This window comes from Mus caroli, chromosome 11 (genome assembly GCF_900094665.2).
Source record: "Mus caroli chromosome 11, CAROLI_EIJ_v1.1, whole genome shotgun sequence".
NCBI classification, from domain to species: domain Eukaryota; kingdom Metazoa; phylum Chordata; class Mammalia; order Rodentia; family Muridae; genus Mus; species Mus caroli.
The window spans coordinates 45,623,655-45,650,073 of NC_034580.1; the positions used below are offsets into that span (position 1 = coordinate 45,623,655).

General features: G+C 48.5%; 1 protein-coding gene across 1 annotated transcript in view; it reads left to right on the forward strand.

Annotated features, from left to right (window-relative positions):
- Adamts2 (ADAM metallopeptidase with thrombospondin type 1 motif 2) overlaps nt 1-26,419 on the forward strand; it is a 201,201-nt gene that overhangs the window by 136,306 nt on the left and 38,476 nt on the right. The window contains exons 4-5 of the mRNA XM_021176447.2: nt 1,409-1,611; nt 19,092-19,175. Of these exons, the coding sequence (XP_021032106.1) occupies nt 1,409-1,611; nt 19,092-19,175 (287 nt within the window). The remainder of the gene's footprint in view (nt 1-1,408; nt 1,612-19,091; nt 19,176-26,419) is intronic.

Below are 26,419 nucleotides of genomic sequence, written 5' to 3' on the forward strand. Positions count from 1 at the left end.
TATATATATATATATATATATATATACACATAGGTTATGGGTAGTGTTTGTGTGTGTATATGGGTTTATATACATATGTTATAGGTAGTGTGTGTGTATATAGGTTTATAGGTAGTAGATAGATAGAATAGATAGAGGTTTATATATGTTATAGATTGTGTGTGTGCATATATATACATATATATATTATAGGTGGTGTGTGTGTATATATATACATATATATATGTGTATGTGTGTTATAGGTGGTGTATACAGGTTTATATGCATGTTATAGGTAGTGTGTATGTGTGCATACATGTATGTGTGTATGCATGCGTGTGTGTGTGTGTGTGTGTGTTACACTGTAAGTTTGCTATGTTAAAGGTAAGCTGCAGAGCATGAAGTATCTGTCTGGTTTCCTACACACAGGGTTTATTATCTGTAAAATGGAGTAATTTGCACTGAAGGTGTCCACTATGTGACTGAGTGGAGAGATTTGCTGGGTAGCAGGAACAGGACCATATGCCGAGCTGCCTAGTATCTTCACAAGTGGCTCCCCTCAGATGTTTGGTCTCACCAGTGTGAAACAGACAAGAATCAATGCAGACAGGTAGAGGCTGTGGGCGTGGCGTCTTGGGCTCTGGTCCTGATGGTACTGCAGACCTTTACCCTCAGCTGAGATCCTGCAGGCTCTACTTCTGAGCATGATCGGTGTGTAGCTAGGTACTGACCTTTTGGGGGTAGGCAGGCAGTTCCCTCCTGGGGCAGACTGAAGAGGTACCTGAGCAATTCCATCAGTATCAGGGTGGGGAGCAAAGTTCCCCTGGTGGAGAAGGGGCCAGGCATGAAGGTCCTGATCCGGAATAGGGATATCAGACTAGTGGAGTCCTTGAAAGGTTGAGAGTTCTGGGAGAAAAGCTAGGAGTGATGGGACACTGGACAGTACTCACTGCCTGGGCTGAGTCTCAGCTTCCCCATTTATAACAAGAGGCAATGCCATCCTGTAGATACAACAGCCTTTTGACAGTGGGTTGCTCTTAGCCTTTTAGGGAAGTGTGATAAGGGCTGGCACTGCCACATCACTCTTGAGCTTCCTCTGTGTCTGTCCCTAATGTGCTTTTGTCAGTGTCAGGACATCACCATGGTCCTTGATACTTTCTGCTCGGCACTGGGTAAAAGTTGGACTTGAAACCACTGAGGTGTTAGCATGGAGCATTTGTCACTATTGCCCTTCTCTGGGCGTCTAAATGGGTACAATGCCCCAGATTTAGGGTGCTGTGAGTTTTATATGAGACAATGGTCACCCTAATGCCATCCTGATACCTGGCTGGTAACTGAGTTGTGCCCAAATGGATTCTGTCTTTCTGTAATGCCCCAAATGGGTGAGGGGTGATGGGTGGCTACCAAAGAAGGTGTCCTTTCCTTCCAGGAGTCTCCCAGGGCAACCTGGACAGCCTCAGCAGAGCCCTAGGCGTCCTGGAGGAGCGCATCAACAGCTCACGGCGGAGGGTGCGCAGGCATGCCACGGACGATGACTACAACATTGAGGTCCTGCTGGGTGTGGATGACTCGGTGGTCCAGTTCCATGGGAAGGAGCACGTGCAGAAGTACCTGCTGACACTCATGAACATTGTGAGTCAAGGCTCAGGGGTGCAGGGAACAGGGGCGGGACCCGTCTCCTGGAGGCAGGGCTTAAGTAGGGCAGGGAGATCGGGTTTGGATAGGGACTGGGCAGTGGCTGGATGGGTCTATGGGTGGGTCCATCAGAGAGTAGGACATTGGCGAATTGGGCTGGAAGATGGATGTAATGTGGTTAGTGTTAATTGCCAACACAACAGACTCCAGAATCACCTTGGAGATGGGTCTCTGGGCATGCCTGTGGGAAATTCATCTTGATTGCATAAATTCAGGTTGGAAGACTCCTCCACTGTAGGCAGCACCATTCCCTAGGCTGGGATTCTGGGCTGTGTAAGTGGAGATAGGAGCTGAGCAGCAGCTCAGCTCCCTGATTGTGTCTGTGATGTGACCAGTTGCCCCAGGCTCCTGCTGCCTTGATTTCCCCCACTATGACCAACTGTGCCCTTGAACTGTGAGGCAGAATAAATTCTTTCTCACCTCAGTTTCTTTTGTCAGAGCATATTATCACAACAATAGAGAGGTATTGGAGGACTAGGCTGGACTCCAGGGTGGGGCCTTATGGGGCAGAGCTAAGCTGACAGGCTGAGATCTTCTCCACTCAGGGTGGTAGGATTGCCAAAGCCATGCTCGGGGATGAGAAGTTGGAGTAAGGCCTAGGCAATGACCATGACTACGCCTCTCAAATGGGGCATGAGGAGGGGCTGCTCTGTGGGAGGGGGTGGGCTTACAGGACCCTGCAATGAACAAGGTCCTCCCAGGACCTAGCTAGAGGTAGGCAGACACAGGTACAGAGATGAGCTCTGTGTCCACAGCTTAACTCTGCCTTTCTAGGTCAGGGGCTGAGTCCTTGGGAACTAAGGGGACACATAGATCAGACTCTGGGGAGTCCTGGGGAAAAGACCTGTCAGGGATACAAAGAAGAAAGTGAGAGAGCTGAACCTTGGAAAGAGATTGCACCCCATGAGTGGTCTCCCTCCCCTGAATTGTCTTGGTTATGTCCTTGACGCCCTGAGCCTCCACCTTTACTCTGCACAATCCTTTGTACTTGTTCTTTTTTTTTTTTTTTTTTTTTTTTTTTTTTTTTTGGAGAATGCTAATCTCACATTAATTTTTGAAAAGTACCTTTAATTTAATAATAATAGAACCATAATTATTGAAGTTAACAAACCTCTGAGATATGGCTGTAATAATAATAGTAACAACAGAAATAAATAAAACCATAATTACTGCAACTAATGATCTGCCAATGTGTGACTGGCTGTGTGCCAGGCCCAGGCTAGCCGCTTGCTGTGGAAATATTCACTTGAAGTCTATCAGAGTGGTAGATAGGCAGATCTCATCAGCTCTAGAGTACGTACTCTTCCCTCAGATCCACTGCTGTCCGATGCGCAGGGAAAGAGCAGGGCTTAGAATTAGAAAGACAAACAAAACAAAACAACAAAACAAAATAGTGCTGGAGAGATGACTCAGAGGTTAAGAGCACTAACTGCTCTTCCAGAGGTCCTGAGTTCAAATCCCAGCAACCACATGGTAGCTCACAACCATCTGTAATGGGATCTGATGGTATGTCTGAAGCCAGTGACAGTGTACTAACATACATTCAATGATAATAATAATAATAATGATGTTATTATTATTACTTGATATATCCATGTGAATGGGGTTCCAGTCCTCTGAGCCTTGATGTTCCCATCATTAAAAAGGGTCGGTTCCCTCTTGCACCCAGTAGGCTGGCTTAAATTCCATAATGGAAGTGAATGGTGTTTTTTTTTCAGTCTCTAAGTAAGGTAATGGCATTTTCAAACTCCAGATAAAATGTGGTTTTGCTCACATGACAGTGATAAGATCACAGAGAGCACCCTGCCCGAAGGTGGAGGCACTGGGACTTCTTCATGGGGCAGATGCATGAAAAATCCTCCTTTTTCTTGCTTGGAGGCTCCTGTATCACAGAGCTCCTTGGAGGACAACTAAAACACTAAATTTTGGTCACAAGCTTCCATTCACTCGTGCACACCCCTGTGGTCCAACTGCAGTCCCATTTTAAATAATGATGACAAGATGGTTTAGTTTCCAGAAAAAAAAAAAACACTGGAAACACAAGAATTCTTGAACTGAATCTCCATCTCATCATCATCACAACAACAAACAACACGAAAATGTTAGGAGATAATCCCGAGGTGTTGAGAAAGGACGCCTGGGTCACATCTGTTTCCCTTGTCACACAGATACGCACTTGTGCACAGCAAGTGTTTATTGACCGAGGCCTTGGCCTCATGGGCAGGGTGTCAAGTCCATCAGAAGCCAAGGGCTAGCTGGGGCGGGGTTCACTCCTCATCCAAGCCCCTCCTGCTGCTTCAAGAGTTCCTCGTGGAGATAAGGGGAGATGAGGTTTCTTCACTGTAGAGCAGAATGCTAGTTCCCTTTGCCTTTCGGAGAGTGTTCCACTCGGGGAGAGGGATTGTACAAGGCTGATGGGGCATTCTGATGGCCTTGGAAAAAGAGAACTGTGAAGACAATCTTCTAGAACATTGCTGTGTGACAGAGATTTCTGCAGCTGCCCTTCTGGCCTTTGAGATGTTGTAGCCACTGGCCAGGCGGCATCTTGAGCTCGCGAAATGTCACCAGTGAGAGGAAGGAACTACTCAGTCTTTTTTATCCGACAGCATGTTATAGCTTAATTAAAAGTGTTTTAATAAGAGATAAGCCAGACCTGGGGCTGGGAAGATGAGTGAAGTGCTCGCCATATAAGCACTGGGACCTGTGTTCAGGTTCTCAGCCAAAAGCTGGGCTCGGTGGCACACACCTGCAGTCCCAGTCCAGCTGGGGAAGTGAGTTCCAGGTTCAGTGAGAGACACTAACTCAATTGGTAAGGTTTCCATCTATCTGTGGAAGTGATAGAGCAGGGCACCTGACTTCCTCCTCTGGCCTCTACACACACACACACACACACACACACACACACACACACACACACACGCACGCATGCATGCACACGCACACATACACATACACACATGTGTATGTACACCATTCACACTTACATACTTGTACACCCATATAAATAACTAAGGGATTGAGGAGGATGCTTGACACATGACCTCCATTCATTTTAAGTCCACGAGCACATAAATGTGCATTTGCTTCCACGCACTCCAAATAAAAAAGGGGTGGGGAGAGAACAGCAAGCCAGAGGCTCCGGCCTATAATCCCAGCAACCTGGGAAGTTGAAGCAGGAGGATCTCAAGTTCAAGACCAGCCTTGGTGAGCTCTTGTTTCAAAATAAATGTAGTTAGGTGGCACTCATGAGGCAGAGTCAGGTGGATCTCTGATTTTGAGGCAAGCCTGGTCTATAGAGTGAGTTCCAGTACAGTCGGGGCTACCCAGAGAAATCCTGTTTTGAAAAAAATCAACCAATCAAACAAAAAAAACAAAAGAATCAAAAATAAGGAGAGCTAGGGATATATAGGTGTGATAGAGGGCTGGCCAAGCATGTGAGAGCCCTAGAGTCACGCCCAGGTAGACAGACTATCTTCACCATTTTTAAGATGCACAGTCTGTATGTAGCATTAATGCAGCATTAATGTGAAAACGCAAAGGTCACACCATCGATGCACAGGACTCTTTCTATCTTGCGAAGCTGAATCTCCCACCATTAATTATTAACTCCTCGACCGGTCCCCTGGGTCCTGGATGCTCTCATTCTGATTTTGGTGTTCGAAGTAAACCACTCTGGACCTGTAAATCAGTGAATTTGTATGACACTTGTCCTAGGAAATTATATTATTTAATTTACTGTGCTAGTCTAAAGGTTGTTCATATTGTAATGTGTTGGAATTCAGTGTGTGTGTGTGTGTGTGTGTGTGTGTGTGTGTCTGTGTCTGTGTGTCCGAATGTCTGTCTGTCTGTGGTCTGTGTGCATGTGTTGTTTTGCTTTGCTTTTGATACTGGTCTTTTTTTTCTTTCTTTCTTTTCTTTCTTTTTTTTTTCTATAGTTGGCCTTGAATTTGTGATCCTCCTGCCTTCAACCTCCTGAGTGCTGGAATCACACGGGAATGCCCAACCTCCCTCCTTACAGGGGCTCAGTAAGATCCATAGTATATCTAGATAGGTTTTGTTTATCCATTCACCACTGATGGGCATCTGGGCAGCCTCTACCTCTTGGCTATTGTGACAAAGGCTGCTGGCAACATGGGTTACAGATTTCTGTTCACCATTGTCTTACATTCCTTTGACTACAGACATGGGAGTAGAAACACTGAATCATATGGTAATTCTATGTTTGACTTTAAAAAAAAACCACCATGCTGTTTTCCACAGGAGCTGTATCATCTTATGTTCCCACCAATAATGTGTGAGGGTTCCCAGTTCTCCGCAGCCCACAGCACTTGTCATCTTGATAGTAGCCACACTCATGGGGACATGGCTTTTAATTAATCAGCATTGAAGTTTAAGTTGCCGGTGTGGCCAGGGGCAGCTATCCTGAGTGTTGCAATCATGGGAAGGCCTGCTGCACACTCTTCTGAACTTGGAATTGACCTCCATTTACTAAGCAAGCCTGGGCAACTCTGGGTATGTGGACCTCAAGCCACAACCCCAAATAGCCCTCGAAGGCCAGACCAGTGGCTAGTCACAATCCTCTTATAAGTTCACATCTGGTCCCGGGATTCCCAAGGCTGGAACCAAAGTAGCATCACAGGGGATTGGCATAACACAGGGCTGGGATGTAGCTCAGTTGTTAGAATACATATCCAGATGTGGCATTGGGTGGACTGCAACTGCCCTCTGGGTCTCTTGACTATTGGCATATGATAGCAGGTGGAGGTGGCTCCATGGTTGAAGGACAGCCTGGTCAGCAAGTTGCCCACTGAGCTGGGTGCTGTAGGAGAGACTTTTCTAGACACAACACACACATGTCTATTCAGCCCCCAAAGGGACAGACCAAAATAACCACCACACCAAAGTCCAACTCAGTGAACCAAAGAGGTTTTATTGGTTGGTATATGGGTGAGGGGTCACTTACAGGAGCAGAGAGGACCAAAAAGGACTCCACCTCTTAATGGGCTCTATAACTTCCTCAGACAATGAGTACAAACAGCTAGGCATCCCTTGTTCAAGCACATGAACCCAGGAGAGACATCACACTCAGATCACAGTAGAAAGTGAGAGTTTGCCTATCTGCCCCACCCCCACTTCATCGAAGACCCACTGGAGGCTGAGGGTGTCTGCTGATCCCTCTATGAGACCCGCTTACCCCGAGACACCACCTACCAACTCGTTCCCTGCCAGCCAGACCCATTTCCCCCAATTCCCTCCCTAAATTTGGAAAAGTATTTTTTTTCAGTTCATTAAAACATTCTATATTTAACACAGATAATATATTATTTATGCCATAAGATTAGAATGAACTCATATAGATCTCTCCATATTTTCTCCCAGAAGCTCCTCGCCACGACTTCATTTTAATGAGTGTGGAATGTTGTCGCAGTGAGGAGCGTGTGCTTTTTATGTAACTGATTATTTACACGACGCCTCCGGGGAATAAAACTCACTCCCCTTCCGGAGGTCAGATGTGCCACCTGCTATTGTACAGCCTTATAGCTGAATCTTTCCCTCATCCTTCTATTCCCTTAGACTGGGCTCCTAAGAGTTAAGTCTTCCAACAGGTAGCACACATGTTCAAGTCTTCTATACCAAAATAGTCTGTGTGGCTTCATCATCAGTGTCTGCTCTACTGAGGAAAGGCCCCTGCCTCATTTCTTCTTTGTGGTAATTTATAGCTTCAACATTGACATCTTAATATTTCCTGTTGCAAGCTATAGCTATTCTGTTTATTTTTAGTTCATTTATTTACATTCCGTGTGTGTGTGTGTGTGTGTGTGTGCATGTGTGTGTGTGTGTGTGAGAGAGAGAGAGAGAGAAAGAGAGAGAGAGAGAGAGAGAGAGAGAGAGTCAGTCAGAGACAGAGACAGAGACAGAGACAGAGCACATGGGTGGAGGTCAGAGAACAACTTTCAAGAATCAGTTTTTACCTCCCACCAAGTGTGTCCTACGGACTAAACTCAAGTCATCGGGCTTCATAGCAAGCACCCTGACCACACTGACCATTGCAAGGTGAAGGGCTCAGAGGAGGTTGCCCTGAAGTGCCTCTTGACACAGAGTAGGCTTAAGGTCATTTCAGACATTGAGACCTTGGCTAGAAGACCAGCCCTAACTCCAAGCCAAGAGTCATTGGGAAATATTTTTTACGAACCAGTCAGCAACTCAAATGTGAGAATTTTAAATCAAGAATTCTAACACAAAACACTGCAAAGATAAATCAATTTAATGTGGGCTTGGAAGTGGCAGTAGGAAAGCAAGAGAAGTCTTTGTTCTGGGTAATTAAATCATTTGATTCTGTTAAGAGTACGTGAAGTTAAAACACTGCAGTTCCTAATGTACGGTGGTCTCGGGTCTGAGGGAAGTGTTTCAGGCTGGGTCTGTTGGTGTGGAGTGTGGAGACAGCATGAACAACACAAGTCATGTGTTCAAAGCAAGGCTGCAGTGAATTTGTGCTGTACAATATAGGTGAATACAGCCAGAAGCCCCTCAGGTTCCTTATAGTTCTGTGTATGCCCAGGGATACTTTATTGATACCACGTTGTTTTCAATCCCCACATTGAGCTCTTCAAAGCCCACTGGGCTCAAAGCCCACAGCTTAGGAAGCTGTGGAATTTAGCACATGTGGTTGACTGCTCAAGCTGTGCTTATATGTGAATCAATAATGCAGTTGGTTTGTTTCCTCTGACGTCATCACAGACCCACAGATATCACACAGGGGTTCGGTGACCTCCACAGGATGACCATGGTTCCATCAGTGGAGAGGAATGTCTCAGTTCCATTGTCATCATAGGGGACCAGATGGCCCCTCAGAGCTAGTGCTTAAGTAATACTTGTTATCAGGCTTAAAGAAAACAACCTGAGTGATGACCATGGTCCTTTCTGTATCCCTCTGCAGTGAGGTACTTGGGTGTGGTGGTGGGGAGAACACTCAGCATAGAACGTGCATCTGCTTTGAAGCCAGAAGCAACATTGATCTGCGGAAGCATCCCTTGCTTGGACTCAGCTTCTCCATCCTTAAACCTGAGGCTTTACCTGCTACCATATTAGCTAAACGTCCACGGGAGGAAGAACGGACCCTCAGCAGACAAACTCTCCCTTGCCTCCCCCTTGAAGCTGGAGTAGCCCTTATCTGAAGGACATCTTGGTGACCGCACACTCAAGCCGAGTTGTATCTTTCTCCTCCTCACACCCCAAGCTACCCAACACACCACCTCTACTTCCGGCTAGCCTAACTGCCTCATAGGTTCTCTGAGGTCGCTTGGAGGATTCCTTTTAAAGGAGTGAATGAACTGGCTTTAAACTCCATTTGAAAACAATTGAGTGGATTTCTGGACAAGAGCAGTCAGTCTGTCTGAGCTGTGTGAAGCACTCTTCCACTGAGGGCAGACTCATCCCTTAGGCTTGTAGAGCACATGGGGTTCAGGAGTCTCCTGTGCTTTCAGAGCTGAGCCTCTACCTTTTGATTTCTCCTAGCAGGATGGCGGTCCTCAGCACAGTGTGTTCTGAAACAACTCGTGTTCAATGAACAATCTATTTGTGCCAAGACTTGGATATGTTTCCTCTTTTCTTTTCTAATTTAATCCAGAAGTTGGCCTTGACTTGCCGAAGCCTTGCCAGGGTTTGTAAACAATCAGCTGCTCACCAACTTTCAAGAATGCTGGGGCCTGCACAGCGGCAGTGCAGGAATGTTTTGTGCTAGGCTCAGGGGGAGGAAATCTTGTGAACTGCAAGGCAGCTTTCGGAAAGCATCGCCCACCCCACCCCCTGCCCTGGTTCACGTGTTTGGCTCAGCTTCCTGCAACAGAGAGACACTGAAACTTGGGACTGCCCAGACTGGAGGGACATACTTAGTGTAGGAGCCAGCCAAAGCAAGAGAGAGGAAGGATGGAGGTCCAAAGCTTTCTTCTCACCTGGCTGTGTTGCCTGGGCCAAAGGAGACTGTTTAGGATGCTCTCTGCGGTCCTGCTATTCTTCAGGCTTAGCCCCCAAGGCCTGAGATCAAGGTCCCATGTGTCAAAGTAGTTCTGCTTACCACAGTGGCATGGGGCACTGGCACACGAAACCCGGAAGAGAACCATATAACCAGGTGCTGCTGGATGCCAGGCAGCAGCGGATGTAGGTAGCTGTGGGCTCTGGGGCATAGCAGAGATCAGGAGAAGCCACATCCCCTGGCGATGGCCTCCTCGGCTCTGCTCACTTACGCTTATACAGGAATAATCTGCCCTGCCCTTGCCGGGTCTGCTTTTTCTTAAATGAAGGTGGGAATCTCCGGGGAAAACCTAATCATTTTGCAATGTGAGCTACAAATTGCAATTAAGTGCTCATAATGTCGGGTGAATTGGAGCACAGCTGTGGTGTCTACCAGGCCAGAGGGGCAGCCTGCTTGTTCTTTCTGGCTTAGAGGGAAGCAGGTAGCTGTCACTGTAGTCCCTCTGTGCCCCAGATGTGGGGATAGTATGGCTCCAAGGACTATTGTGAGCATCACTCTAGGTGTCGGTTACCTGGACAGGTAAGGGATGAGTAGAGGCCCCTTGGGTCACAAACCATTGTATCCTGTGCTTCCTAAAGGCCATGCCTCGTTATGGACAGTGGAATGTGGAGATAGCAAAGTCTGTCTTTGTACCTGATTGTTCAGAGTAAGAGTAAAATTTAAAGACTTGGATGAAGACTAGAAACTGTATCAGACGTGCCTGGGGGAACTGAATAGAGAAGGCTCCTCAATGACTTATTCAGCTTGTAATGCAGATGAGTCTGGGCTGTAGCAAAGCCCGTGCAAAGGCCCAGGGGTCTCTCTCTCTCTCTCTCTCTCTCTCTCTGGATCTGGGCCCCTAATGAGGTTCTAGGTAGAGGAAGGGTCACTGCGAGCGAATAGAATCTTACACTCATGGAGATCACAGTCCAAAGAGCTGGGGTGGCACAGAGGCCTGTGGTGACTGTGCAGGGGTGGAAACACTGGGATGGGGCAGGGGCACCGTGGGATGTCCTCACCTCTGCTTCTGTCTCTTCTCTGTCATTCTCTTTGCATGCTGAGAGCCACTCAGCCACTCCTCATCTCCCTCCCTCCTCTGATGCCTCCTGACAGCTGATGAGGGAGCCCAGGAGCTGCCTGTCCTTGGTTCCCACGGGGAGCTGACAGTTGTCAAAGCAGGAGTCAGAGTCCCTGTAGATGGACATGGAGGGCCAGGCACCGTCACTCCCTGGTGACAGCTGGAAGTGGCTGTTGAGCTTGTCTTGTGCAGGCTCCAGCAAGGAGGTGACAGCTGAGGCAGACAACAGAGATGACAGTCTCCCTTGCCAGGCTTCAGTCTGGGCAGATGTGGGCTGTCATTGTGCCCAAACTTCTCCAATGGTGTATCCCCTGCCCCTGAACCAAGTTGTAGTCAGACATCCCTGAGGCCCTTCTCCTCTGGGTGTTGTGTCTTAGAACTAGGGATTTTCAGAGACCATTATCTACCTGATTTTGCACATTCAGCCCCCAATAAAGGGTTGGTGCATAGTAGGTGTTTACTAAATGTCCTTTATAATTCGTTCTTTTAAATTTCTGAGATAGGGTTTTATGTAGCTGAGACTGATCTTGAACGTGCTGTGTAGCTGAGGATGACCTTGAATTCCTGATGCACCTGGTACTGGGAGACATATGTTATGCAGAAGAAAGCCAATTCCAGATGTGTTTGAATGAGCATCCACTCTGGCTAGTCAGGGTGTTAGAAAGCACCCACGAGGGGCATGTCCAGAGCAGGCTTCCCTTGTCATGAACTTGAGCATACAAAAAGCTTAGTGCTGCCATGTTCCATAGAATTTCTCAGGATCCCTCTGCTGGGGTCCAGGGACATCATGCACAGTGCTAGTGTAAGACCTTTAGTCACAGAGGCCTCTGTCTCTTCTGTGCCAGTGCTGTGAGCCAGCTTCTCTCCCGGCTCATGTCAGGTCACCGGACCCGAATGGCAATGGGAAGGACGGTTTGAGTCTTTCCTATTTTGAGCTGTTCTTCATCTGAGCCCTTTGGGTGTACTGGGTGAGAAATGGAGGAGGAAGAAGGGGAGTGGACTTCATGTGCGTTCAGTTCTGCAGCCTTACAGTGCGTTGACCTGATGGTGCTTGTATTCTAATGCTAAATACTGGCTCTCAAGATCTGTGTCCCACACTCTACACACACACACACACACACACACACACACACACACACACCCATGAGCAGATCCTCACATACACCAAGTGAAGCCATGTGAACCTTGCTCCCCAGTTTACCTGGTCAGTAAGAGGCTAGAGCCTGTGATTGGGCAGTGGAGGGAAAAAGCTGGGGCTTGAGGTTAAAGGTAGAGAAAGAAGAGAAGAAGAAAGAAGGAGGCGGCCACAAGAGGAGCATGAACACGTGCCCAAGAAAGACAGCACGTGACAAGGGACATCACCACGGCTGGGAAATAAGTTAGAATAACTCCAAGCCTGACCCATCTAGGCTTATGGCTTGACAAAGTACCTGATTGTGTGTCTTCTCTACAGGCTAGCTAGAATGCTAATAAAAATAATAAAATAAGAAAAATAAAAAAATAATAATTCCACTTACCCACTCTCTTCAAGGTCACTGCCAGGCTGTCCCTACCTCCCCCAGACATGCCAGGTAGGAGCTTCAGGGTGGCACATATACCTATCTAGGGCTGGGACAACCATGGTGCCTTAGATCTCACTGTTTTACTCAAACATAGGTCAGGCCCTGTGTCTAACCTTCATAGGTACCATCTAGGAACCAGACTCTCCTCTTATGCTGTGGTCCCATCACTGTAGGAGGCAGAGCCCAGAGGCTTCTGGGTCTGTCAGTCTCTAATGCTAAGGGTGGAGTTGCACTGAGCAGAGCAGCCCCCAGCCCTGGTCTCACTTCCCACTTCTCAACACCCTCCCATCTCCTTCATCTACCACAGTGTTTTCTGCTCCCGAGGGCACCAGGGAAATTAGGGTCCCTTCTTTGGGTTCCTAGTCTTGTTAATGAAAGAATTTAAAGACAGATTCAGTGGAGGCTCAAAGGATAGTTTTTGTTTTTCTGTTTGTTTTGCTTTTTGGAGAAAGAGTTGTTCTGTGTAGTTCTGGCTATCCTCCTGAAACTAGCTCCGTAGACCATGCTGGCCTCAAACTCACGGAGATCCTCTGCCTCCTAAGTGCTCCAATTAAAGGTGTGCACTATCACCACCACCACCACCACCACCACTGCCACCTGGCTTTCAAGAATAGTTTTATGAGCTTGGGACAAAACCACAAGCAAGAGAGTAGCAGCCAAAGGGAAGAGGGACATGAAGGAGAGGAAGAAAGCAAGCCATGCCCTTGGCATTAGGCTGGTGTGTTTAGCCAGGGAGGTCAGCAGGCAGGCACATGGCAGTAGACAGCCATATGGTGGAGGCAGAGGATAAAGGTGAGGCTTAGTGTTAGCGACAGAGAGAATACGCTCAGGCTTTGGACAGAGAAAGAATGAGGAAAAAAAGAGAAAGTAAAAGTTGTGTCTTTCCAAGTTCGGACTGTGCACAGGTCAAAGTCAGCAAAGTTCATGGCTGTCTCTCAGCAAGTGACAAAGGTGTCCCTGTGAAGGACAGGTATATTTTCTAATTAAAGGGATAATTATCTCTCTGTCTCTTCAGCTTGAATCAGCCTGGCTGAGGGGTGGTCTCTTAACTAGGTGATTGACAGGTCCCATTGGAGTAACCCTTAGCACAGGTGACAGTAGCATAACATGTTCCACTCTTTGGACCAGGACTTAAGGGACGGGAAAGTGAGTTTTTACCTTTTGAGTGTTAACCAGGAAAATGGGAGGCAGTGTTAAGAGCTTCCCTTGCCTCCAAGGCTGAAGCCAAGAGGGACCAAAATCTGGGACACTAAGCAACAGTGCCCACTACCCGACCCTCTTGTCCTGGATAGCTTCGCTAACATAGTGCTGTGTGCCAAGGATTTTTCTAGACACTTTGAAAACATTTTTTTTTTTTTGCATCAGTCTTCACATCAAACAAGCCACGAGGACAATTATGTCTCCATGCCTGAGAACCCCGAGGCCTAAGCACGGGGAGTGAAGCATCGGATGTTGCCCCCCTGAGACCAGAGTAGCTAGGACTGAGGATTCAGACCCACCCTCTGCTCACCCCGAAAGCCAGAGCAAGGGTTGGACAGTTTCCTTTGGTTATTAACAACAATGTGGGAGAGTTTCTATGGCAACCATCATTTTGTTCAGTGCACCACCCTAGTGCTACCTTCAGCTGAGGATATTCCTGGAGCATGCACTGGGTTCTGAGCATTGACAGCCTACCTAGGGGTGAGGTAGCTTGGGCCTCACCCTAGATCCCTTGCCTGGTGAGTTATCTCCTGGCCCTGGGGGGGAGTGGAGTTTCATAGGAGAGGAGGTGGAACAGACTGTGGATGAATCTGGGGGGCCGTCTATCTTGGTCACCTTGTTCAGGTACTTGGAGTTAAATGAGGACCTTACCTTATACATCACGGCTTGCCTAAGTCCCGCCCTGCCCCTTGACACGCCCATTTATGCTCCAGAAGATAAATACAGATAGTCCTCCTTCCAAGGCCAGCAGACTTCTCCCCCAGCTTCCAGTGGGGTATTCTGATACCCCCAGCTTCTGATTGCTCAGTCTTGAGTCCTCCAAATTCTAGTGGGTACACTGTCTTGTCTCCCCAAAAGTCCCGTGTGTTCACACTATCCTCTCCCCTGGCCGCCCAAACCTGGCCTCTTCCCTATTTACTTCAGGAATTTGCATTGCAGCCACTCAGGGGCTGTGCCCTCCCCCACCCTCTGGGGACTCCCCCAGATGACTTTGCTCTCTAGGTTTTTTTAAGGTGAACATTAGACATTGTCCACTGCCCCAAATTTAGCTCAGCAGACGCATGGGGATTCCAGCCCCTGGTCTGCTCAAAGCCTGTCCACCAAGAAGCGGGGCCACCAGGCCTCCCTCATAAGGAGCCCCCTTTTGTGGTCAGGTACCCCCATTTTGTACCCAACTACTCCTCTGCCCCATCTCAGGCCACCATCCAGGGCCCACTGTCATTTCAGGGATGCTTTGCCACCAACTGGGCAAGCTTTGACATTGTCATGCAGAGCCAGGTCCTTCCCAGTTTATTCCAGAGCAGGAACTTGGCTGTCTCTTTGCATAAACAAAAAGCCCATCAGAAAGCATTTCCCCCAAAATGCCAGCTGCTGGTCTCCAGCGTACAGAGAAGTGCTGGGGCTTTGAGCCTTTTCCCCCACAGGGCTAAAAGGCTCCAAGATCAGTTTCTTAAAGACAGGGCTCAAGGGCACTGTCCCAGGGCTTCCCCTCCCCCATGAAACCTGGGTGAAAGTGTGCGCTGCTCCTACCATGCAGGCTCTGGGAAAGGATGGCAAAGGGGGGCTGGCTGCGGTGGGGGAAGGGAGGAGGCTAGGCAGCCTGCTGTTCCACAGCCTCCAAAGGGGACCCACCTATCCATGCATGCATGCATGCATGCAACAATTCGTCCTCAACTCTACTAAACACCTACTAAGGACTAGAATCACTGTGTAGTTCTCTGCACGGTTGTGCTAGGGAAGGTGACGTTGGTACAAAAGCCTGAGGCCGGGCCCCCTGTGCAAGGAGGATCTTAGAAGAGGCAGCAGTAGGACATCCTGATGTGGAGCATGTGACAGACAGCTGTTCATGTCATGACGACTAGAAGGAAGCAATTGAGAAAGAAAGAAGTAGAGACAGACAAACTGACCCAGGTCCTAATATCTTCAGGAGCATGCTCCTGATGACCTAACTTCTTTCTCTTAGGGTCCACATCCCACCCCACCCCACCCTACCCCAACCCAAAAGGTTCTGCCAGTTTCCCAAGCCTCCAGTACAAGAGCCTTTAAGGGGCATTTACAATGCACACCACAGCAGGCCCTGCCGCCTCTGCTGGGGCAACTGTCACAAAGCAGCAGAGCCAGTATGAGTTCCAGTGCGTCTGGAAACTGATAACTCCAAGATCAAGATCGCCAGCTAATCCAACCATCTCCTAGTTGTGTATGGAGGAGATGAGGGGGGAGATGAAGGAGGAGAGGGAGGGAGCGAAGATTAAGGTAGCCCTTTGGTGTCTTGTCCCACAAGGTTCCTAATACCATTAAAGGACTCTAACCCCTGCCCTCACCTACCTGATTACTTCTGAAGGTCATCCTCAAAAAGCTATCACATCGTGGCTTAAAATCTCATCCGATGAATGGGGTGGTACATAACTGGCTTCCATAGCACACTCCTTGCTCCTGTGATGTGGAACTCCATTCGTATATATCTGTCTCACGACTTCTGCCCTTGAGGCCGAGGTCCTGTGCTTGGGGTTCACTCTTGCTACAGAAGCCATTCTACAGCCCCCCCCCGTTCCCTCCTTCAGGTCAGCATTCCTGGGCTCCCTCTGAAACACCAGCAGCACCCCAGCTCCAGATAAACTGATAACAATCCTGCCCTTGTGCCATGGGGCTCAGGCGACCCCTGGCATCTGCTGTCAATGGTTGTGAGCTGACGCCACTGTCACTTGCTCAGTGCCCAAGCATGTAGAGTCTCTGTGTGAGCTCCCTGGAGCCTCTGAGGAGGGGAGCCTGTCCCTCTCACAAGCATAGGCAGTGAGGGGTCGAAGTGTGCTCTGCTTTTCTCGTTGGCCATGGGGGCCGCTTGTGCTCACCTTACCATCCCCCCCACCTTCAGAGAAGACCCAAAAGGCTGCAAGGTTGTCTTTGCTCCCCTGTCCCTGCCCCTTCCTGCTACAGCAGGACCTTCCAAGGCCTGGGCTCTTCCCAGCTGTGACTCTCAGCAGGAGTCTGTGAGCCCACATGACCTGGCCTTGCTCATTGAAGATAAGCAATTGAAAATATAGAAAACTCCTTTCTTCCCTAAGTAAAAGGTCTGGGTTTTTTAAGATCTGTTGTCTCAGCATGGACTGAAAAAGAAAATCTTGCCGGAGCCTCAAAGCTAAGGCAACAGTGCCTGTGGTTTGGGGGCGGGGAGGGGGGGTCCACCCACTCCCCAAAACCTCATGCAGAATGGAGGGGCAATCCAGTTTGCCAAGTATGAAAAATACAGTTTGGGTTTTCATAAACACCATTCCATCGTGTGTGTGTGTGGGGGGGGGGGGGAGAAATCAGATCCTCGACGGAGCTCTGTGGGAAGCACTTCTACTCTTGGTGTTACAGAGGCAACCGCGGATGGTGGGGGATGGGCGGTGGGTGAGGTGGGCCCAGCCCTTGGGCTCTGCTTTCTGAGCTAAAGTGGGTACTTGGGTATTCAGCTGATGGCCCTCAGCCATACTGCTAGACAGACAGGACATGCAGGGGACTCAAGACAGCGCACAGCTCAGAGCCATGATTCCAGGTCGACCATGCTCCTGCAGCTCTGAGCCTCACCTCTTTCCCAAAGGAGACGAGGACAGGAGAACAGAAGCCAACTTATACTCAGAAATCTGCCTGGCTGCTCCTGTGTGTTGGGGTTGAGGGTGGCATTGTTTGGGGACCAGTAGCTTGGTAGCTCCGGGCTCTGATTGGTGCTGTCTTTAGCCACAGCTGTGGTGACAGCAGCAGCCACTGGGCCGTGCGCCTCCCAAGCCCTGGGTCCCTCTCCACCATGATGATTTGATTTTCCTCATTCCAGTTAGATTTCCAGAGGCATCTTCCTGCTGTTTAGAGGGAGCAATTACAGTTTACCAAAGAAGAATGTTTGGAAATTGGGGTGTAGAGGGCTCTGACTGGTGTAGCTTGGCCGTGTTTGACTCTCCACCATGGGCAGCCTCTCAGCCCAGTCTGCATACAGACGGCATCCATGGCTGGTCCACACCTCTCTCCTCATTGACTCACAGGTTGTCTTCCATCAGCATTTGGTGACTGTTTGCTGCTCTGCTCTGGGGCTGGGGGAGGGGCATCCGAGGAGGGGAAGTACAGCCTGAGGGGAAGCTTAGCGGCAAAGGGGCTTGAGAAGGATGGGGTACCAGTTCTGACTTGGGGGGCCTTCCAGGAGGAGGGTGACTCACTCTGAGACTGCACTACAAGAAGGGATAGAGCTCACTCCAGCAGTGAAGGAGCGGGCAGTGAAGGGCTGGTCCAACAAGTTCTGAGTGTGAGGTGGGAAGATGGAGGCAACCAAATAGCAAGGAAACGCCTAACAGCTCTGAGTCTGAGGTTAGCCTAGCATGAGTTTCTGGAAAGTGATAGCCACACTGTAAAGCATGGGAAGTCATCTCCCTCCACACCCCCACACATCCTTTTGTGGTGTGGATATCTGAGGAGGCCTACAGATGCCTGCTAAGAAGTGTGTGTGTGTGTGTGTGTGTGTGTGTGTGTGTGTGTGTGTGTGTGTGTGTTTGAGACAGGGTTTCTCTGCATAGCCCTGGCTGTCCTGGAGCCCACTATGTAGACCAGGCTGACCTTGGACTCTTGCTTCTGCCTCCCAAGTGCTGGGATTAAAGGTGTGCACCACCACCACCACCACCACCACCCAGCTTCAGGCATGGCCCAGAATAATACATTTTTTAAAAGTACACAAAAATAAAATAGTACTCAAAATGTGAAAGAAGACAATGACAGGCATGACATGGAACAGGTAAGTGGGTGGGGCAAGAGACCTAGTGATGATAACTGCTCTCGCTGATGGGATGAAAGTAGAGTTAATCATGGTCCAAATGGTCCACATCTCCAACTGCAGCATCCTGCAGAATCCTTCAGCATCCACAGAGCTCTGGTGCAGGACCCTCTCAGGTATCCAGATCGCTGGGGTAATATGTGTGTCACTTGGGTTTAACCTACACACACTCTCCCACATACATCAAGTAATCTACATTACTTACAGTGCTTCATAGCACACAAGTGCCGCTCTATTGCTTAGAAGGGGGGGGGCGGGGAGTCTATACATTTTCTGCCAACTTTTCTCCAAATAATTTTGACCTGGGGTTGATTGAATGCATGGGTGGCAGGGTTGTGGGATACAAGTGTGGATTTTAGCATGTGCACGGGTAACATTTCCCACTGAGCAGCAACAGCCAGGAGTGGCTTCTGCTCTGACAACAGCTCTCATTCCTTCTGGAAGGAGCTCCGTGCTTCAGTGGGAGATGGTGGGGAGTGAATTCCCTGGTTCAAGTTCAGCTGTAAGTGAAGACTCTGTGGGCCATCGGGTGGGGCATCTCAGGGGGACGCTTCAGAAATCCAGGCAGGTGTTTGTAGCAGCCAGGGCTGGAGAAGGTCATGGAGGGATGAATCAAGAGGTAGTTTTAGAATTGATGGACAATTGGAGGTAAGTTTGCAAAGAGAAAGAGACAGGTGGGGTCCCTGGGTTCTTACCTGGGGCTTTAGGGACAAGATGCCAGAATCGGGTTTGGCACATGGTTCCTGATCATATCTCCCTGTTGTCTTTCAGGTCAACGAAATCTACCATGATGAGTCGTTGGGGGCCCACATCAATGTGGTGCTGGTGAGGATTATCCTGCTGAGCCACGCAAAGGTGGGTTTTCCTGTCCAACACACCACCTCTCTCTGAAATGAATGGGGCATCCTTTGAGATTTTTTTCTTTCACACTGCCCTGACTTTCTCTGGACACTCTAGGGTCCTAGAACAAGCAAGAAGCTGTGAATCCACACCCACTATAGACGCCATACACCCTTCACCGTGACACATGACCCTTTTTTATAATGCAAGTTCTGTTACTCCATGAGGTAAGGCCAACTGACCTTACCACACTGAGACTCCTTACCACTGCAGAGAGAGCTGTGGTCCCAAGAGGCTGAGGCACAGGCAGCATGGGTGTGGCCAGGACTCTGGATTCAAGGACCTCTTGCTGTGTAGTCTTAGTAGGAGAGAGCAGGGGAGGCAGTGAGCAGGCTCCTGGGGCCCTCACTATAGAGTCTTGGTGGATTCAGGAACAAGGCTGCCCCAAGGTGACTGAAATTGGCCCTGGGGGATTTGGACAGGTAAATGGCATCCCAGAGCGTACAACAGCAAGTGAGGTTGAGCTGAGACTGGGATTCTGTCTTCGAGGTAGCTCAGGGGGTCCAGGTTCTGAATGGCTGGTTTTCTTATGAAAGGCACATTCAAATTATTTGCTGTGTATAACAATGTCTCTGACAACAGTCTTGGGAATCCCTGGCATGATCGTGTATCTGCCATCCACCTCTGACCAAATCTAAAATCTCTCTTCTCTGACCACCAGAGGGAGCCACCAGGCCCCTCTGCCCCCATCTTTCTTGCTCTTGAATGCTGAACCACCAGGTCCCTCTGCCCCCATCTTTTTTTTTTTTCTCTTGAACGCTGAGCCCCTCCCCCAGGGTCCTGGAGGGTGAATTAGTTACTCTTGTTACTATGACAAAGTGCCTGACAGAAGCAATTTCAGGAACGATTTATTTCCGCTCACATAAAATGTTCCAAAGAAGGCCATTAGGCACAGAGGAGAGACCAGCAGAAAACTAACTGAGGGCATGTTTAATCTGGTGCTCGGACTTTTTAAGCTTTGCGTGTTTAGGGTCCTGGTGATGGGGCGGGGTGAGGGCAGTGGATTATGAAGTCATGTTTCCTTGTCATACGGAGGGATGAGTGCACTGGATGTGGCACTGGAGAGTGCTTTAAAACCACACAAGTGTTTAGGTCTTAATGAAAATGTCAGTGAATTTTCTGTGATTAAAAACTAAAGCTCATCCCAGGCAGTGTGCGCCAGTGAAGTGCGCCGAGTGTGACGACATGTGAGAGAAGAATACTTGAACCTTAAAAACATTCGAACCACTTTGAAAAGCTTGGGCTTGTAGGATTTTTGTTTGTTTGTTTGTTATTTGTCTCATGTAGCCCAGGCTAGCCTCAAGCTCACTCTGTAGTTTGCAAGGATGACCCTGCACTTCTGATCCTCCTGTCTCCATCTTTCAAGTGGTTGGGTTCCAGGCATGCACCAGCACCCCTGTTTTTATGTGGTGCTGGAGACTGAGCCCAAGGCTTCATGTGTGCTAAGCAAGCACTCTGCCATGTGAGCTACAAGCCCTGCCCTTGAAAACACGTTTGTGAAAACTGCCTGGGAAGAATAGAACTGCAGCTGGTTTGATTAGGAACTTGTGCACTCATGGATTTGGGGCCAGGGTGAGGGGAGGTGCTGAAACCTCTCTCCCAGGTCACTGTGTGACAACTGTAATAAAACCTACAGAACACTTCTAGTAGCAGGGGAAGCACGGGGCGGGGTGGGGGGAGCATCAGCTCCACCAGAAAGCTGTGGGCACTCCTAACAGTCTGATTAGTTTTATTTTCTCAACTCAACACAAGCCAGAATCCTCTGGAAAGAGGGACCCTCAATTGAGAAAAGGTCTCCATAAGATTGGCTTATAGACAAGTCTTTAGGGCATTTCTTTTGATTGATGATTGATATGGGAAAAGTTAGCCTGTCTGTGCAGTGCCACCCTTGGTCATGTGGTTTCAGATGGTACAAGAAATCAAGCTGAAGACGTCATGAGGAGCATGTCAGTAACTGGTACTCCTCCATGGCCTCCGCTTAGGCTCCTGCCTGAGTTCCCTCGTCATCAGCTCTGATCAGAACCTGCAAGCCAAGTGTACCCTTCCCTTTGCAAGTTGCTTCTGGTCATGGTGTTTATGGCAGCAATATGAAGCTCGCCTTCAGGGGAGCTAACCCTGCTTCCCCAGACTGGGTCACTCCAGCTCTTCCATCCTGGCCAGGATCCTCGCTGTCTGGGGAACCTCCAAGCTCTTGGCGTGAAGGACGGGGATGAGAATACCTCCATTTAATTGGGGAAATGGGTCTGTACTCTACTGTGGACATGCTGCCCGTGACAGCTCCGTGGAGAGTCATTCTGAACACAGACATTGAACGAGGCTGATTTCAAAATATAGAAGCGCACGTTGTTTTGTATTCTCCCTTCCTTTTTTATTTTTTTTTTGAGACAAGGTTTCTCTGTGTAGCCCGGGCTGTCCTGGAACTCACTCTGTAGACCAGGCCGGCCTCGAACTCAGAAATCCGCCTGCCTCTGCCTCCCGAGGGCTGGGATTAAAGACGTGCGCCACCACGCCCGGCGTATTCTCGCTTCTTAATTGTTCCTAGAAGAGAGTGAGAGAAACACCAGGCAGTGTAGATCACTCAAGCTGGAAACAAGGAGGCCCTGGACCTTTCCCTGATTCTGCTTTCCAAACAAAAATCATGCACTTTAATTTTTGAATGCGTTTATATTTTTTGTCTGTTTTTAAATTTTATTTTTGAGATTATAATTATCTCATTTCTCTCCTCCCCTTTCTACCTCCAAATCTTTCTTAATACCTTTCCTTGCTCTCCTTCAAATCCCTGGCCTCTTTTTCATGAATTGTTGTTATATGCATATGTGTGTGCATATAGACATATACTCCTAAGTATAACTTGCTCAGTCTGAGTAATTATACTTGTACGTGTGTTTTCAGGGTTGACCATTTCGTCTTAGATAACCAGGTGGTGTGCTCTTTTCTGGGGAAGGCTATGTCTCCTGCTCTTGCTATCCCTTCACCGTCTGTGGGTCTTCGTGTAGGTGGAGGCCTTGTGCCGGCCCCTCCCCTCCATATTAGCATCTTGGTTACAACCTTGTTCAGCTCATGTTTCAGCAGCCATGTTGGTGAGACTTCATGGGCATAGCTTCTGAGATTAGTAGGAGACACAGACTCATGGCTAACGTCCTGATCCTCTGGCTCTTACAGTCTTTCTGCCTCTTCTGCAATGTCCCCTGAGCCTGAGGTGTGAAGGTTTTTAGATGTATCCATGGGAACTGGGATCTACAACCCTGCATTTTGATTGGTTGGGGTTTTCTGTAAAGTTCTCCATTTCTCCCTGTTCTTATGGTATGTATGATCTGTGCAGAGAGGGAGGAAAGCCTTCCATGGTTTGGTCTGAACATCAAGTGATAGCCCGAAGCCACTGCCTGATCCTTAAAGCTGCTGTCTGATCCTCATCACACTAGATCAAAGTTTAAAAACTGTGCATTTTGTTGCTGAACTGTGCTGACAAAGCCATGGCTACTATTAGGCCTGAAGAGTGTCTGTCTGTCTCCTAGTCTGGATACTGAATGGGGGGTGGGGAGGTAAGACTTCCAGCTTTGTGCTGGAAGGGGAGAGTAGAGAGAAGAAAGCCAGGATGGAGGTACTGGGCTCTGCCATGGACGTGGCTTGTGGCACTGGAGAGATGGTTCAGGTTCAGATCCCTCTGCAGTCACGAGGAGTTTGAATCCAAATTAGTACATAATAAGATGAAATGTCTGTGCAAATGCCTGCACCCCCAGCTTCAGGGAGATGAAGACAGAAAGAGTGGCCAGGGGGTTATGGCAATCTTGTCTGGTTCAGAGAGGGAGAGGGAGGGAGTGAAGGAGGAGGAGGAGGAGAGAAGAAGAAGGGGGAGGAGGGAGAGAGAGAGAGAGAGAGAGAGAGAGAGAGAGAGAGAGAGAGAGAGAGAGAGAGAGAGATTGATTCTTGCCTTAAAGGAATAGACAGAGTGAAAGAGGAGGACACCGGTGTCCTACTGGGCAGTATATATACACAGGTATGCACACACATATGTACATACACACTCTCTTACACACATAAATAAAAAGCCAGGTCGGGGACTGAGAATGTAGCTTATTTGGCAAAGTACTTTCCTACTTTGCCCAAATCCATGGGTTTAGCCCCCAGCACTGTATGAACAGGGGTAGGGATGGGGTTGCCATATACCCATAACCTCAGCACTAGTGAGTTGGAAGCTGGAGCATCAGGAGTTCAAGGCCATCCTTACCTACATAGTGAGTTCAAGACCATCCTGGGATACATGAGAGCCTATCTCAAAAATGAATTAATAAAAGCCAGATTGGTCATCCTAAAAAGGGTCCATCCATGTGCCCTCTCCCACGAAGTTTGGCTTTCTTAAGGTGGCATGATCTGATTGCATTCCCAACAGGGTTCCCACACTGAGGACACTGTTGTCATTCATGGAAAAGTGTGTAGCAAGGCTACAGTGATGGAGAAAGGAAGGCAGATTAAAGAACATGTTGGAAGGCCTCCTTCAGAGCACCTGGGGGCTAGGTGGGTGCAGGCAGAGAGACACAGCCAGACACAGAGAGACACAGGCCCCGACCTGCTGTGGGTCACATGTTGGTTCTTCATTGAAGTTTCACTACCAAGTGTTGGTCCTTGGGAGGCAGTACCTGAGGGCACGGAACCTATCATATGGCGGGGGGAGGGGGGTTCTTTAGGTCATTGGAGTATGTTAACAAAAGGGATGCAGGACTCTGCTTCCTGTCTGTCTCTGCTCCCATTAGAGACATGGCCAGGTGTTCCTGCCATGGTGCATCACCTTCATTAGAGACCATATCAACAAGGCTCTTGGACTTTCAACCTCCCAAAACGATGAACTAAATGAACCTTTTCTGCTTATAAAGTTAGTTGTTTTGAGCATTTTCCCACAGTAGCAAAAGACTTAGGAACACACTTAAGACAGGAAGTGCAGGATGAGATATGCTGATTTAGGGAGAAGCTCGTGAGTTCAACTGAGGCCAGCAGTATCGAAGGTGCACCAGGTGCTTGGCGCCACCCCAGCCTAGGTGCCAGGACAGATCAGCATATAAGCCTGGCATCCCACAAGGAAACCTGGAGTGTAGGGATAAAGGTGAGAAGTTTGCACCATAGAGTGGGCCATGTGAGGTGAAGGCTGAGAAAGAGATCCTAGGGAAGATGATGACAGATGGGCAGAACAGGGGTAACAGGGGCAGGGAAGCTGGGAGGGTCTCTTGTTTCTAAAACAACACCCTGAGAGATGATAGCCAGACAGTCAACCTTTTATTTAAAGGTGGGAAAAGAAGCGAGCATCCCTGAAGGTGTTCGGTACAGCTCAATGGTAATAGATGTTTTCACAGAAAAAGAGCTGGGCAGGCGGTGCTCCTAGAGCAAAGGAAAGCAGGTGCTCCACACACACACACAGGTGCTTCCCCCACCCCACCCCCCACGGCATCACATCCCAGGGACTGTGGAATATGTGTGGTGGAGCTCTGTGGGAACACGGGTACACGTCGTTCTTCAAACCTCTTTCTCGGTGGAGCCCTCCAGACATTCCACACGACTTGCTTTGGAAACTTTTCATCTTGGAGGCGGTGGCAGTAAAACGAGCAACAGGTGGGTCCTTCCATGCACACAAGGACCCGAATGTGGATCCCTGGCATTTGTTTAAAAACAATCTGGGGGTGGAAGGATGTGTTTATAACCCCAGCACCGGGTCAGCAGATACAGAAGGAGCCCTGGAGATCACTGACCAGATAACACAGCCAGACCAAGGAGGTCCAGGTCCAGGGAGAGACCCTGACTCAAAAATAGGGGGGCTGCAATTGAGAACAATACCCAGTATTGACTTCCTGCCTCCACAGGTATAACACACAAACACAAACACACACACAAAATCAAGACACATAAGTTTGTTGACACGTAAGTGTTTCTCATACTCTGATTCTAAAGGTTTTTTCCTTAGATTTAAATGACAAGAAATTAATATTTGAGAAGAGCAGACAAAATTTTAATCATTTGCGATTAAAACTCAAGAGAATCCATTGTAAAAATCCACAGAGTTAAAACTTTAGTGATAAAGACAAACACAGCCACATCACTTAATGGGCACAGATCCTGAGAAATGTGAAAGTGAGTAATTGTGTCACTGTGTTGAGGTCACAGTGCACTCAAACTAAGACAGAATGCCATGGTGTCACTAGATGGTATCACCTCACGGCATCACTATTTTATACGCCATCTGGCTTTGACTGAAATTTCATAAGCAAACATTGTGACCCAACAACACCTGTAGTCAGGCTAATTGAGAAAACAAAGTTCTCTGCACCAAGGCCAGAGCGATGGCTTAGCAATTAAAAGGGCCGACTGCTCCTGCAGAGGACCCAGGTTTGGTTCCCAGCACCTCCAACTGATTGGAACTCCAGTTCCAGGAAAGCTGACTCCCTCTTCTGGCTTCTGTGGGATCCTGCATGTACATGGTGCACATTGACAAAATGAATTTACACAAAGACACATGAATTTTTAAAAGCATCCCCTGAATCACAGAAATCCAAATATGTTTCTGAGGTAGTACAAGACAGACATATAACATACAGAAAGAAAGGGGTATGCTGTTCATGACAGGAAAATTTTAAAAAGCAAAAACCAACCAAACAACAACAACAACAAACCACACTGTTTCTTCTAGAAAGACTGAGAGAGGAGAGATGGTTTTTCCAGGTTAATAGTTGGATATTTGATGGAATGGTTCTGGGTTTTTGTTCTTGTTTTTTAAAGGAACATTCAAGAACAGGTGTGTGTCCTGTGGCAAGATGGTGCAAGCATAGCTTGCTGCCCCGGTGTCTGGGATGAAACCCTCGTGAACTGGGACAGGAATCCAATCCACCTTTGGAATCTTGGCATCCTGGATGTAGAAGTGCAGACAGGGAGAACGTTGTGCTGGTGTGGCAGTCTGGAGAGCTGGGGCAGAGGGACTAGAGAGAGGATGGATTGCTTCTGGCCTGCATGTAGAGGACTCAGAGCTGGGAACGGACATTCTCAGACTATAGCATAGAAGAAACCACAGAAGTGTGTTAGCTTTTAGTCCCTGGACTGAAATACCCAAGGCAGGAAACTTAAAAGGAGGGAGAACTGTGTCCAAACCCGTGATTGCAGAGGTTTCATTCATGGCTGTTCAACCTGTGTCTTTGAGGCCTTTAGTGGTGGGACAGCCT